At 34.1% G+C, this 16,267-nt stretch overlaps 1 protein-coding gene across 1 annotated transcript in view; it reads right to left on the reverse strand.

Annotated features, from left to right (window-relative positions):
• LOC137631180 (ras-related and estrogen-regulated growth inhibitor-like protein) overlaps positions 1 to 15,162 on the reverse strand; it is a 34,809-nt gene extending 19,647 nt beyond the window's left edge. The window contains exon 1 of the mRNA XM_068362907.1: positions 14,449 to 15,162. Coding sequence (XP_068219008.1) covers positions 14,449 to 14,471 — 23 coding nt within the window. The 5' untranslated portion in view covers positions 14,472 to 15,162. The remainder of the gene's footprint in view (positions 1 to 14,448) is intronic.
• Positions 15,163 to 16,267: the final 1,105 nt, after the last annotated feature.

The raw sequence follows: 16,267 nt of genomic DNA on the forward strand, positions 1-16,267 counted from the left end.
TTATTATTATTATTATTATTATTATTATTATTATTATCTTATCTTAACTTAATCCTCTGGCACCCACGGGATGCATAAAGCCTCAATGAATTCATGCCATTTGTCTCTTTCCTATGCCATCTCTCTTGAGTTCAACATTTATTAAATTGTCTTATTTTATGGTGAAGATTCCTAAAGTTATCAGACATTGTTGTGGCCTGATTGGTAACGTCTCTGCCTGGTGATAGCCAAACAGGGGTTCGAGTTCCGCTCAGTCTCGTTAGTTCCTTTAGGGTCTGCAACCTTACCATCCTTGTGAGCTAAGGATGGGTGGTTTAGGGGAGCCTATAGGACCGTCTATCTGCCGAGTCATCAGCAGCCATTGCCCGGCTCTCCCTTGTCCTAGCTTGGGTGGAGAGGAGGCTTAGGCGCTGATCATATGATATATGGTTTGTCTCTAGGACATTGTCCTGCTTGATAGAGCAATGTCACTGTCCCTTGTCTCTGCCTTTCATGAGTGGCCTTTAAACTATTTTTTGCGAAAACATCTATATTATGTATTTAATATTGTAATAAGAAAAAATAATTTATTGATATTTACTAGAAAAATTTAGTATGCTATGAAATAAGCACTAGAAGGAGGCACTAACAGCTTTCATCATCATTCAGTCAATGTTGGAAGTAAATAAAAATGTTCTGTATCGCAGAATACTGGCATGCATATATCCTTAATTACATACATAGTGTGTATGCATTATGAGTTTTTATATTCATATACAAGTTTATGCATTATAACTAACCTTAAGTATGAAGAAGCTAATGTGTTGGTCATTGTGATTAACTGTAAAAATATTTAGCACTAAAGGAAATAGTATGACTGATATAAATTATCGAAACCTACACTTCAATAGGTCCTCTATCATTTACGATAAACGATATTCGTCACATTTAAGGATTACCCTAATCGAGGTTTCGTGAAATTGTGTAATTGGTCGAAGGTACAAACAGTAAAGGAAAAAATGCAAAGCTCTGAATACTTCAGCTTAAATATTTGCATCTTTCCATCATAAATTTTATAAATATATACCGAAGGTGGGTTGATTGTATCAAGGATGACCTTCGATCAAAGGGATTAAACGGTGAGGAGGTGTAGGACAGAGGTAGATGGAGGACGCTGGCCAGAAACATCGACCCCACATAGAAGTGGGAAAAGTTGTAGACAAAGAAGAAGAAGAAGAATTTTATAAATATTTACATAATGTATGCTAATTCGGCGAGAAAATCCTTGATGTTATGGAAAGAGACCTAACTTCTTCTGTAGTTTATTCAGACTGCATTTTACTGTAAATGTTCACTGGCTACTTCTTCCTCTTGGTAAAGGTAGAAGACTCTTTGGCTATGGTAGGCAGCTCTTCTAGGAGAAGGACACTCCAAAATCAAACCATTGTTCTCTAGTCTTGGGTAGTTCCATAGCCTCTGTGCTATGGCCTTCCACTGTCTTGGATTAGTTCTCTTGCTTGAGGGTAATATCGGGCACACTGTTCTATATCATTTCTCTTCATTCTTTTTTTTTTTTTTAGTTTTTATAATTAAATATGGAAGATTTATTCTAATGTTGTTAATATTCTTAAAGTATTTTATTTCAATCGTTAATCACTTCTCATTTTGTTTATTTATTTCCTTATTTCCTTTCCTCAATGGGCTATTTTTCCTATTGAAGCCCTTGGGATTAAAGCTTCTTGCTTTTCCAACTAGGTTTGTAGCTTAGCAAGTAATAATAATAATAATAATAATAATAATAATAATAATAATCATCATCTCCTACGCCTGTTGACGTAAAGGCATCGGTTAGATTTCGCCAGTCGTCTCTATCTTGAGCTTTTAATTTAATACTTCTCCATTCATAATATCCTACTTCACGCTTCATATTCCTCAACCATGTAGGCCTGGGTCTTCCAACTCTTCTAGTGCCTCGTGGAGCCCAACTAAACGTTTGGTGAACTATTCTCTCTTGGGAAGTGCAAAGAGCATACCCAAACCATCGCCATCTATCCCTCATCATGATCTCATCCACATATGGCACTCGAGTAATATCTCTTATAGTTTCATTTCTAATTCTATTCTGTCATTTAAATCCCAATATCCTTCTGATGGCTCTGTTCTAAAATCTACTAAATCTATTGGAGAGTCTTTCATTGTCATACCATGACTCATGTCCATAGAGTAACACCGATCTTACTAAACTGATATATACAGTAGTCTGATTTACATATGTAATGTCAGGCGATTTGATTTCCAAATTTTGCATAACCTACCCATTGTCTGATTTGCTTTTTTCAATCTTTCTCTATACTCTAATTCTAAAGACCCTGTATTGGTGATCATTATTCCTAAATACTTAAATGATTCTACCTCACTAATCCTTTCTCCTTCTAATGATATTTCATCTTCCATTGCATACTCCGTTCTCATCATCTCTATCTCTCTTCTATTTATCTTCAGCCCAACCTCGAATGATATTTCATGCATTCTGGTAGGCAAGCTTTGCAAATCCTGTGGTGTTCTGCTAACAAGGACAGCATCCTCAGCATACTCTAGGTCTGCTAAATTCCTATCACCAATCTAGTCCAATCCTTGCCAGAAAATCTCAGATCAATTAATCAATCAATCTCCACCATCTCTGACTGTTCGACGCTTAACAAAATCCATGTGGAGGATAAACAACATAGGTGGCAAATTGGAATTGCATCTCGAACATGAGCCAGGGACTAAGGGCGTAACGGCTTCAGTTAAAGGTCGACTAAAATAAACCGATAAGGTTTGAATGAAAGAGACGTCTTTACAACGAAGGTTAAGCCAATATTTGCTCTCTTAAGATGGATGGGTGCATAGAAGAAAATTTAGGAAAAGAACTCAAGGGGTCATTCACTTCTATTTCACAGCTTTAGGATGCTTGGAAGTGACAAATAAACTACTTCTCCGTGTATACTCATCTGAATTATTGAATGGTTGAGACAAGGGATAAAGGGCTCATTATTGTTTAATGCTATCTAAGGTAAACACAGCAAAAAAAAAAAAAAAAAAAAAGGGGGGGGGGTGGTTGTAAAGGATTTGGTTCGTAGTAGCCTATTGAAAACGTCGTGTCCTCGTACTTATCAATGACCCTAGATGTCAGGATGCCAGAACACTCCAAATTAATCAATCAATCAATCCTCGTACTTTTTTTTTTTTTTTTTTTTTTTTTTTTTTTTACAATAACACCAAAGAGAATGTCCACCTCAAAGCGTGTATGGTACAGGAGCTGAGAAATCTGGCATTATATTTGTCTTACTAATTATCGTAATGGTGAGAGTGTAATAAATGTTCTCAGTAGTCTGGTGGAAAATGTATGCATCCGATGAGGTAGGAGAGAAAGAGAATACAGAAGACCACTGAGAGATAATTCTTCTAATGCTTGATTTACTTAATAGATTTCCATAGATACTCTGTTCCTTTAAGAGAAGTGATTAAACCTTTTGTGAGATCAAATACCATAAGAAATTAGTTTTGATAAGATGACAGGTGTAATGATGCAAGAATATTTGGCCGGTTGTTCATTCGTTCGTTTCAGATTGGCTGGCATATAGCAAGACACCGGTTCTTGCGTTGGCAGCCTGTAAAGGTGAAATGTGGTCAGATGATGAATAGTTTTTTTTTTTTTTTTTTTTTTTTTTTTTTTGAAAAGCTATCTATTAGCAGAGCTTTCGGCATCTGAATGCCACAAATGTTCTATCGTTGCGAAAGTAGTGATTGTAAAGTATTTGAAAAAAGGATTTAGATAATGAGCAAAAGAACACGTGACTACAAGGAGACCAGAAAACGGCGTGGTAAAAGTGCACTATTGGCCACAGTGTCAGACACCCTTGTTACTGTCTTGCCAAACGATCTTCTGTTATTAGATTATGGTGAAGGGCCCCAGCAGCTGTGATTGAGGAAGATAGTTGAAAGTATTTACTAGATAAAAGTAAGATCTAAAAAAAAAAAAAAAAAAAAAAAAAAATAACAAGATTAAGAATAAAGAAGTTGAGTTCTTTAATGCTGGGAGAAAGTATGTGTACAGATTTCATGAAGAAATTCTTCTACGAACATTCAGATGTTCACAAAAAGTGCTCTAGTAAAAGGAAGCCACTCGGCTTTTGCAGTGTTATTAGAATTTGATGGACCACTGAAAGTTAATGTATGAGTTAAATGGTAAGCAGCTCTTCTAGGAGAAGGACACTCCAAAATCAAACCATTGTTCTCTAGTCTTGGGTAGCGCCATAGCCTCTGTACCATGGTCTTCCAATGTCTTGGGTTGGAGTTCTCTTGCTTGAGGGTACACGCGGGCACACTGTTTTATCTTATATCTTATTTCTCTTCCTCTTGTTTTGTAAAAGTTTTTATAGTTTAAAAAGTGATATTTACTTCAATATTGTTGTACTTCTTAAAATATTTTATTTTTCCTTGTTGCCTTTCCTCACTGAGCTATTTTCTCTGTTGGAGCCCCTGGGCTTATAGCATCCTGCTTTACCAACTAGGGTTGTAGCTTAGCAAGTAATAATAATAATAATAATGATAATAATAATAATAATAATAATAATAATGATTTAGTAGCAGGATTCAAAAGATAAAAGGGCAATAAAGGAATCTATAAAAGCTTAAACGAAATAGAACAAAATCCTAACAGGTCTAAGTCTAAATATTTTGGAATTAGATTCATGAGCCCAGTTATACTTATTCTCCTTTTGTTTGATTTCAATCTTATCCTTGTAATTCAAGTATAATTTAGAAAATACAACTACCATAAAGAATATCGAAAACCTTTTAGTTACAGTGACTAGAATTAATCGCTAAAATTTTAAACGAAATAGAAAAAAATCTTAAGAGATCTTAGTTTAAATATTTTAGAACTAGTTCCACGAGCACAGCTATATATTGCTTGATTTCATACTTATTCTTGTAGTTCAAGCATAATTTAGAAAATACAATTATCATAAAGCATATTGAAAACCATTTAGTTACACTGACTAGAATTAATCTCTAAATTCTATCATAGGAAGCGAAAAAAAAAAAAATGTTTCTGACTTCGAGCCCACGTGCCCAGATTAGCCACAGGTTTTTCAGATATTAAGAACAGCCATGCTTTCGTAGAAACGCAGTCTTAAAATAAGAGTACCTCAGCTATTTTGGTCAAGCTCGTGGCTGCATCTCTAACTGCACAGCAAAGAGAATGTCGACCTTTTCGTTATCCTGTATTTCTTTCTCTCCTAATTTACCCCCAAAATTTACTTGGCCCTCAGACTTTAGAGAAGATATTTCTTTTAGGTTTATTGAATGCATTTAGCTCCTTTTACTTTCAGTTGTTTCTTTTCATTGAAGTCTGGTCAAAATAAATTCTAATTATTAAGATACTCTCCAGCTACGGTAAGAAATTCATCTAGGAGAAGGAAACTCCAAAATCAAACCATTGTTCTCTTGGGTAAGTGCCATAGCCTCTGTACCGTGGTCTTCCACTGTCTGGGGTTAGAGTTCTTATGCACACTATTCTCTCTTTATTGTTAATATATGACTGATCTATTTTAATCTTGTTAATAATCTTAAGATATTTCATATTGTTATTCATAACTACATATAGCCTATATTGTATATTTATTTCCTTATTTCTTTTTCGAACTAGGCTATTTTCCCTGTTGGAGCCCTCGGGCTCATAGCTTCTTGCTTTTTCAACTAGGGTTGTAGCTTAGCAAATAATAATAATAATAATAATAATGATAATAATAATAATAATAATAATAATAACTGAAATTTTCGGCAAATAACAAGAAGCAAAGGACTTGATCTGTTCTATGATTAAAGTAAAAATCATGGCAGAGAAGAGGAAGGTCTTATTTGGGCAAGAAGGAGCAAGGAAAATTTTCAGGGATTTTAGGGGAAAGATGAGGGAAACTTCTACAGAAAGGAAACATCTACTTACAGTAGTTACCTGCCAGTTACCCATCTCCACAAAAAAAAAAAAAAAAAAAAAAAAAAAAAAAAAAAAAAAAAAAAAAAAAAAATTCTCATAGCTTAATGGGATAATGAACTCTTCCCTACAGATTAAAGAAAAAAAATGGGTAAGAAAATAATATATTTCAAAATATATTCGCACTGGAAAGAGTTCTCGTATACCTACCAGCATATTTATGATTCAACTAGAAGATTTTTAAACCCTCAAAACACCAATCACTTAGTAATATCATCCATGGAATAGGGTAAAAGGCACACTTGCAGAGAATGCAAAAGGGAGGGGTATGCTGGCGATTATGTGAATCACATTTAGGTACATTTAAGAAAAAAAAAGGTGAGATGTGTCAAGGGTAGCATATAGACAGAAAATCTGAAAGTGCGTAGAAATGTTTGCGCAAGTGCAAGGTGTGTGCATACTTGTTTCCTTGAAAGGACATGAAATAATTATATTGTTTGTTTTGATTAAAAAGTTCTTTTGTTCATTATTTAAATCCCTTTTCAAATACAGTCACTATTTTTATTTGACCTCGTCCTTCCAAAATTTATTAATTACCAGCTTTTTACATAACACTTAATCCCTGCAAGTTTCATTATTCTACGATTAAAATTTTAGCCAGGAAGCTGTTCACAAACAAACACACACAAACCAACACAAACAAGGAGGTAAAACATAACCTCCTTTCAACTTCGTTGACGAAGGTAATTAGCGTGTGTTGAATTCAATGGCTTTTGTTGTTTAGGCTGATCGAAGTCCAATGACAGTTACTTTGATTCCTTCTTTCAAAGTAAATTAAAGTAAATTACAATTACATTCACTTACGGGCTGCCAACGCAAGAGCCCGTGTTTTGCATAAGGCAAGGCAATCTTTACAGAACAGTTACTTTGCGAGCTACTTGAAAGAAAAAGAGCTTTCATATTTATTTGTACGAGCATTGTTTTTTTTTTTTTTTTTTTTTTTTTTTTTTTTTTTTTTTTTTGTGCGTGTATTACAGAACCTTCAGATATTGTAATACCTGTTGTACATTGAATCGAAGCGGTAAACTATTATTATTATTATTATTATCATTATTACTTGCTAGGCTACAACCCTAATTGGAAAAGCAGGATGCTATAAGCCCAGGGGCTCCAACAGGGAAAATAGCCCAGTGAGGAAAGGAAACAAGGAAAAATTAAATATCTTATGAACAGTAACAACATTGAAATAAATATTTCTTAAATAAACTATAAAAACTTTAACAAAACCAGAGGAAGAGAAATAAGATAGAATAGTGTGCCCGAGTGTACCCTCAAGCAAGAGATATCTAACCCAAGACAGTGGAAGACCATGGCAGACGTTATGGCACTACCCAAGACTAGAGAACAATGGTTTGATTTTGGAGTGTCTTTCTCCTAGAAGAGCTGCTAACCATAGCTAAAGAGTCTCTTCTACCCTTACCAAGAGAAAGTAGCCAATGAACAATTACAGTACTGTAGTTAACCCCTTGGGTGAAGAAGAATTGTTCTCTATGATGAGCTACAAGCCTGAGAAATCTTGAAAGGGGATATTCCATTTCCTCGGAGCTATTAAATCAATTTGAACGCCACTACCATTTATATCTAACTGGATATAAGGGAAATGTATTTTTGACATCTATCGTTTTGTAGACATCAGCAAGATCAATATTTTGAAGCATATAAGAATTCACAACAGTGGCTGACAAACAGAGTTTTTAGAACAATACTAGAAAGAAAATATGAAGCTCGATAAATTTTTTTGAAAAATATAGAAAATGATAAATTTAACAATTCTAAAGTTGGATAACTTGAGATTTAGCTCTCGTGTGTTCATAACCCTTATTTGAATATTTGCGTATTAATATTTAAAAACTAACACTTTACTTATCGTACACCAATTTCAATAGAAAATGAAGGTATTTATTCAACAACCTACGACAGAAGGAAAATGAAAAGTCAAATAAAAAAAAAATAGCATCTAATTATTTTGAAAAAAAAAATCAAGAACTGTAAAATAATTATATTACTTTGAGGTAAAGAGAATTAAAGTCTGTCCAACAAGAGTGGTAAAATTTTCCAAATTTAGTTTAATAATCTAACGTGTCCAATATTATCAGCACTTTATATATTAGTTGAACGCCGAAAATTGGTTAATTTCACTATCATTAAACATAACTCAAGAAGAAGGACAAACAATAACCTTGTCTTAGATACGCTTAATGTACCTAATATACAGACCCTAATTAAGAAAAATGTTCTCCACATCAAAGTTAGAAGATAAAAGAGGAGAACATTAATGGGATGTGAAAGTAGACACAGGCAAATAGATTTAGAGATGAGTTTACAAAGAGGGTTAAACTATGCCTCGCGTCACACTCACGATTGGCAACCAAGCATCAAAAGGAGTGAAACAATGATGACATGAAGCCTTGCGGAGAAGGTATTTAAGGTCAAATGAATAAACCCTTTTACCCCCAAAGGACGTACTGGTACGTTTCACAAAAGCCATCCCTTTACCCCCATGGACGTACCGGAATGTCCTTGCAAAAAAAAAAAATGCTATAAAAATTATTTTTTTCATATTTTTGATAACTTTTTGAAAAAATTCAGGCATTTTCCAAGAGAATGAGACCAACCTGACCTCTCTATGACAAAAATTAAGGCCGTTAGAGCAATTTAAAAAAAGTATACTGCAAAATGTGCTGGGGAAAAAAATAACCCCCTTGGGTTTAGGGTTGGAAATTTCCAAATAGCCTGGGGGTTAAAGGGTAAATAAACGGATTTGGACGTAGGGAAAATCTATTTTTGGGCTCAAGCCATGTCGTCCTGATGGAAGGTCCTTCCGGTAGCTTCCTACTGTATAATATATCTGCGAGTGATATTACCCCTAAGAGACTTAACCCAGTCTAGGAATCTAAGGAGAAGGATAGGTGAGGAGCCGTTACATATCCTCTCCCCTCATAGTATTGTCCGTCTCTGATGAAGCCATTCCTTTTGTTCGCAACGTTCTTGCTGTGTTGTAGTTCTTAACAAGAAAGAAGGAATAGAGAAAAGAAAAGAATATATTTATCAAATGTGGAAAAAAAGAGAGAAGAAAATAGAAGAATTAGAATAAAGAAGAAAACCAAGGAGGTGCCGATGGAAAAGCGAATCCCTCCGCCCAAAAACGGAACGGAACGGAACAGGTCAAAAAGAGATTGAGCCATGAGGGAATAGGACCATTGATATAATGTTTTACTCTCACAACAAAGAAGCAGTTCGCAAGCCTCTTAAAAAAAAGCATATTACGAAAAATAATATGAATAAGAGAAAAAAAATTAGTCATCGGCAGTCACTGCCTGTCCCTCCCTGGTCCTAGCTTGGTGGGAAAGGAGGCTTGGGCGCTGATCATATGTTTATATGGTCAGTCTCTAAGGCATTGTCCTGCTTGCTAGGGAAATGTCACTGTCCCTTGTCTCTGCCATTCATGAGTGACCTATAAACCTTTAAACTCGTAATGATAACCTAAACCTTCGTGGCTCTTAACATTATGTTGATCGATATTCTCGGTTGAATATTGGTGGTGGTGTAAGTATAACCCAGAAGGGCACAGTGCATTATACTAACTGGTCCATACTCATTGATAATTAATTTTATGTTAGAGTGAGGCAAACAGTAAATATTAAGTGATTGGAAATGGAGGAGATTTTAATACAGAAATATTCGAGGGAAAAAAAATCTGCAAATTTAATCTACATTATAATGGTACAAATATTTAATTCAACAAGGTCTTTATCATGGTTACTTTTTAATAAAATTTTACACTCACATTATATATATATATGTATATATATGTATGTATATATATATACATATATATATATATATATATATATATATATATATATATATATATATATATATATATATACACATATACATATACTGTATATATACGTATGTATATGTATATATATATATACGTAACTGACTAATTAGCGTAGATTCCAGTCTCTTATATAAATATGGTGTAGTTCTCTATAGAGAGCATTTGCATGTACCCTAAACCTATGCATATTCTCCTGCTGTACTTATAACAAACAAAACAGTATTTTATGCATAATATATAAATATAAATTTACACACACACACACACACACACATATATATATATATATATATATATATATATATATATATATATATATATATATACATATATACATGCATATATATGTGTATATATATATATATATATATATATATATATATATATAGTATATATATGTGATATATATATATGTGTGTATATATATAGTATATACATGTGATATATATAAATATGTATATATGAATATATATATATATATATATATATATATATAAATTATATATATATATATATATATATATATATATATATATATATATATATATATATGTACGTGTGTGTGTGTTTGTGAACGATAAATCGCTGGATCATATGTCTTCTTAAGATCACTTAATTTTGTGCTTTATGAAAGTTCTGCATTTTGGAATTTCCTAGTATTCTTTACCAAATAGCTTTGCTCTCCATTATTCCAAGTTAATTCTCCCACGAATCAAGTACATATTACTACTCATTGAGCTCTCAGTGTTGCTAAAAGAAGTGACTCATGTTGTGGACATATTACTGCACAGGAATTTCATCCATGTTAACCAATTTCAATGATTTCAGTCGTTTCTTCCTTTGTTCTCTTAGCATAAAATAGTATATCATTTTTGACAAACAACCTCATCTCAAATGGTATTGGGCAAAGTCTATATATGTCTTAGTATTGGCTATCATCTGTGGATTACGAAGCATAAAATGACAACGTCTGCGTATCTTCTCCCCGGGATCAACATAAACTCCATTATTCCTGTCATTCTGATTTAGTTGATGGATTAAGTGCCATTTCTTCGTAAGTTGATACTAAAGCCCTCTCCTAAACACATGACACATGCAAATGGCACAACAGTGTGTGTGTGTGTGTGTATATATATATTTATATATATATATATATATATATATATATATATATATATATATATGTATGTATGTATATATATACATATATATACATATATATATATGTGTATATATATATATATATATATATATATATATATATATATATACATGGTCATCATCATCTCCTCCTACGCCTATTGACGCAAATGGCCACGGTTCGATTTCGCCAGTCGTCTCTATCTTGTGCTTTTAAATTGACACTTCTCCATCATTATCTCCTATTTCCCGCTTCATAGTCGCACAGAAAATTGGCATATTGAGAAAGTCGTTTAATATTTTTAGCAATCGACTTATTCTAAGGAATTTTTTTCAATTTTTTCACTGCCATGTTTTGAATTTCTGTCTGTGCTATGAGTTTTCGCGTTACTATGATATTGTATATATAGAGACTATAATTTTTTAGACCATTGTTTTTTAATCTACTGATTATGTGACTTAAGCAATTCTCATTAATATATTATTCTTAAGTTTTGATCCTTAAAGCTAATACAAAAAGAGATTATCGAAACAGAAAAATGTGGTAGGTGCAATCATTTAAGGATGTTCAACCTTTCCTATCAGAGAATTCCTGAAGATATGTTATTCCCAACATACTCATTATCTCCTCCTGACGCAAAGGGCCTCGGTTAGATTTCACCAGTCGTCTCTATCTTGAGCTTTTAATTCAATACTTCTCCATTCATCATCTCCTACTTCGTGCTTCATAGTCCTCAGCTATGTAGGCCTGGGTCTTCCAACTCTTCTAGTGCCTTATGGAGCCAAGCTGAACGTTTGGTGAACTAATCTCTCTTGGGGAGTGCGAAGAGCATGCCCAAACCATCTCCATCTACCCTTCATCATAATCTTATCCACATATGGCACTCAAGTAATCTCTCTTATAGTTTCATTTCTAATGAATCTTCTATTGATTTACTCAGTCCCAACATACTAATAAATCAAAATTAATAGAGAATGTATGTTGTAATTTGTGGGTGAGAGCCCAACTGTTTGTGATGAAATGCTTGAACTGCTTGAGGTGACACTCGGGCTCACTATTCTATCTTATTTCTCTTCCTCTTGTTTTGTTAAAGTTTTTAGAGTTTATATAGGAAATATCTATTTTAATGTTACTGTTCTTTGAAAATTAATTTTTTCCTTGTTTCCTTTCCTCACTGAGCTATTTTCCCCGTTGGCGCACCTGGGCTTATAGCATCCTGGTTTTCCAACTAGGGTTGCAGCTTTGCAAGTGATAATAATAATAATAGTAATAATAATAACATTAATAATTAGTGTAATTACCAGTTTGAGAGGACCAGATTCGTAAGTTCAGGAGCTGCTTCAGACTATGAAATGCAAAATAACGGTGAACCAAATGAAAAATTTTCTGGACAAACAATGCCCATTTCCCTTAGCCATAATTTTGGGTCTTCCACAAAGCCTAGATAATTTCCTATGGACTTTATTATTATTATTATTATTATTATTATTATTATTATTATTATTATTATTATTATTATTATTAACTAAGCTACAACCCTAGTTAGAAAAGCAGGACGTATAAACCCATGGGCTCAAACAAGGAAAAATATCCCAATGGGGAAAAGAAATAAGGATATATATATAAACTAGATGAGAAGCAATGAGCTATTAAAGGGGGAATCGAGTTTAATTTTAGGATAATTAGCGGACTCTGTAACCCCCATGATTTATTTACCAGCAAATAGCAAACCAAATCGAGTTTATCACTCAAGAGAGTGCTAGAAAGCTTTGCCGTCAGCTGCCTACATAAGAAGTGAAATCCATGCGGTTCTCAATACTGATTTCAATAAATAATTAGCATTTTCCAGGAGTCAACTGACTCGTGGGTCAGTTATAAAGACAGTGAAATAATGGTGGTTGAGTTTTCTTAAGGACTTTCGTGATTTCTGATAAAAAAAAAAAAATGACTTGCGCTAACGAAGTTGGAAGGAGGTTAGGTTTTACCCCTTGTTTGTACACTTTCGCGATTGCTGATAAAAAAAAAAAAAAAATTACTTGCGCCAATGAAGCTGGAAGGAGGTTGGTTATGTTTTACCCCCTATTTATGTGTTTGCGTGTTTGTTTATGTGTGTTTGTTTGTAAACAGCTTCCTGACCACAATTTTAATCGTAGAGTAATGAAACCTGCAGGGATTAGCTGTTTTGTAAAAATCTGGAAATCATTAAATTTTGGAAGGTCAAGGTCAAAGGGCAAGGTAACGGTCAAGCAAAATGTCCATTTCATTTAATCAACCATAAGTTTGGACTTCAAACTTGGTTCATATTTGAGTGTATGGAAATCCACGCCAATTAATAAAAGTTAAGGTCAAAGGTCAAGGTTAAGGTAGAGCAAAAGGTCCTGAAATAAGCTGCCGTGGCGGAGTTCTGCGCTCTACTGAGTGCCCCTCTTGTTTCTGATGTTATACCTCTTAAGGGCAGGTTTATCTTGGCTTATATGAACTAATTACCAGTGTATATTTAATTTTTTTTTTATCAATCTATGATGTTGTATTAACTTCAATGCAGCTTTTGAAAACATGAATATATTTTGTCATGAAGATTTATTTGGTTCTATTTTATTTTTCATAAGAAAAGTATTATCATTTAATCATTTTTTTTATGAACAGTTAGATGTTATTGTAAAACCTTGGAATTTTGCTTTAATTGGTTACAACATAAGAATATTGAAAAATTCGAATGATTGAAGTCATTAAGGCTTTCAAGAGGAAACTGAAGACTTTCTTATTTCATGAGTCTTTTGACAGTGACTATTCAAAAGTAAATTAAGAGTACGTGATATGAAACGTTAAATACTCTGAACGAACAAGGTAAAACGACAGTGGAGGTCCTGTAGAGAGTGGGGTTCCCCTGCTGTGTGGGACTGGAAAAGCAGCCATCAAAGTAAGTAAAGTAAGTAAAAGTAAGTTCAAGATAAAATCTCAGGAAACTTGTATTTTCTAATTCTTGTTGTTAACCTTTCGGATGGGATACACCAAAAATTAATCCCAACAACAATAAACGCTCGAAATGACATCAGTTTAAAGGTTTAAAGGCCACTCGTGAATGGCAGAGGCAAGGGACAATGCCCTAGAGACTGACATTATATACATATGATCAGCGCCCGAGCCAATTCTCCACCCAACCTAGGACCGAGGAGTGCCAGATAATGACTGCTGGTGACTCAACAGGTAAACCTATAGGCTCCCCCAAATCCCCATCTTTAACTCACAAGGATGGTGAGGTTACAGTGACCAAAGGAACTATCGAGTTTGAGCGGGACTCGAACCCCAGTCTGGCGATCATCAGGCAAGGACGTTACCAATAGGCCACCACAACTTGAAAACCCTTGTTTTCTGAGTGAAACGAAAAATCATCCAAAAACCAAAATATAATTTTATAAACATTTATTAAGAACAACTTACCCAAACTTTGTGTCGAGGACCATATTGGACCGCGAGTTATTAACACAGCCGCACTTCAGTTCGTTCGATTTGGATGAAATGACTTTGACTTTAGCTTACTGTTATTCTTCCTTCTTCTTTTATTTACCTTTTTCTTGTCTCGGGTTCAACTAAGGAGAGGAAGTGATTAGTATTCAACCCCCAACCTCTTTAGTGGCACTCACTCGGGTTTCTAAATGCACTTGGATCAAATAACTTTTGTTTGGCTTTTAGCAGTTACTTCACGATGTTCGAACTTGTATAAAACGATTTGTTCACTGTTTCTTTCAAGATCACACAAAATCTTTGTTAACAGTCAGTCTAAACTAAATTACATGATTTTATTTCCATATATGAGTCTAGTTTTGTCCAGATAGTGGCAAATCATTATAAACAAATTGCTATTCGTTTAATATCGCAATAGACACTCGATTTATAAACGAAGAATTCTGATTTCGACTTTGGAAATCTGAAAGAAATCTTCAGTGCATGAGAAACAAACAATCAGTTAACCGTACGTATTCAGGTATTCAACGTAACAAATTTACACTTATTAGTGTTTAAAAAAAATCTATTAAATCCGAAATGGCAACTGCCTTCCAGTGGGGTCAGGAAGTGACTGTGGCACCAGTAAGACACAATCTGGTTTTCTCTACTCCTCTTCCGCGGGGCCGAGTTGAATGTTCGCTTGCCAAGCTTACGACTCGCTTCCTCTTCTCCACTGCCTAAGTAGTTATTTTAAACGAGCCAGGGCTCTCTCTCTCTCTCTCTCTCTCTCTCTCTCTCTCTCTCTCTCTCTCTCTCTCTCTCTCTCATCTATCGTCTTACAAGTTTCTGTTTTCCTTCCTTTTTTTGTTCCTTTTACTTCGTCGGTGAAGCCTTGAGCTCCGGTGTGTGTGTTCTCTCTCTCTCTCTCTCTCTCTCTCTCTCTCTCTCTCTCTCTCTCTCTCATCTATCGTCTTACAAGTTTCTGTTTTTCTTCCTTTTTTTTGTTCCTTTTACTTCGTCGGTGAAGCCTTGAGCTCCGGTGTGTGTTCTCTCTCTCTCTCTCTCTCTCTCTCTCTCTCTCTCTCTCTCTCTCTCTCTCTCTCTCTCTCTCTCTCTCTCTCTCGTATCTGTTTAGAAGTATTCTGTTGCAATTTCCTCTTGATACTAGATTCAAATATAAAGAGGGCTATATTCATTCGGGTTTTCAAAAGCGTTTTGGAAATTTTGACTGAAACTACAGTTGGTTAGAAGTGGCAACCCCCTCATCGAAGACAATAAACCCGAGTGCCAACTTCTGTACAGCCAAGGTTTCTTCTTTCCGCTCGCTGAATAATTGCGTTGCTATTCCGCGCTGAAGCTCTTTGTTGGGGGATCTTGAGATCTAAGTATCTTCGGGGTTTCCTTCCCCAAAGTAAAGGAATTCTTTCTCGCTTCTCTAGACAACAGCTCTGTTTTGGTGAAAGTCGTACCACGTAGAGCTTTTAATGGTGATTTGGAGCAAAGAAATATGCGGTTTGATGATAATTTTTTATGATATATAATTCAATCTTTTCTCTTCTGTCTTTTGAGGAGCTATTTTGACTTTTTTAATGTCTAATATATATATATATATATATATATATATATATATATATATATATATATATATATATATATATACTGTATATATATATATATATATACATATATATATATATATGTGTATATATTTATATATATATATATATATATATATATATATATATATATATATATATATGTATTCTCACGAAGTGAATATTCTATTCATGTATTTCATCTGTGTTTTTTAAGA

This window comes from Palaemon carinicauda, chromosome 39 (genome assembly GCF_036898095.1).
Source record: "Palaemon carinicauda isolate YSFRI2023 chromosome 39, ASM3689809v2, whole genome shotgun sequence".
NCBI classification, from domain to species: Eukaryota; Metazoa; Arthropoda; class Malacostraca; order Decapoda; family Palaemonidae; genus Palaemon; species Palaemon carinicauda.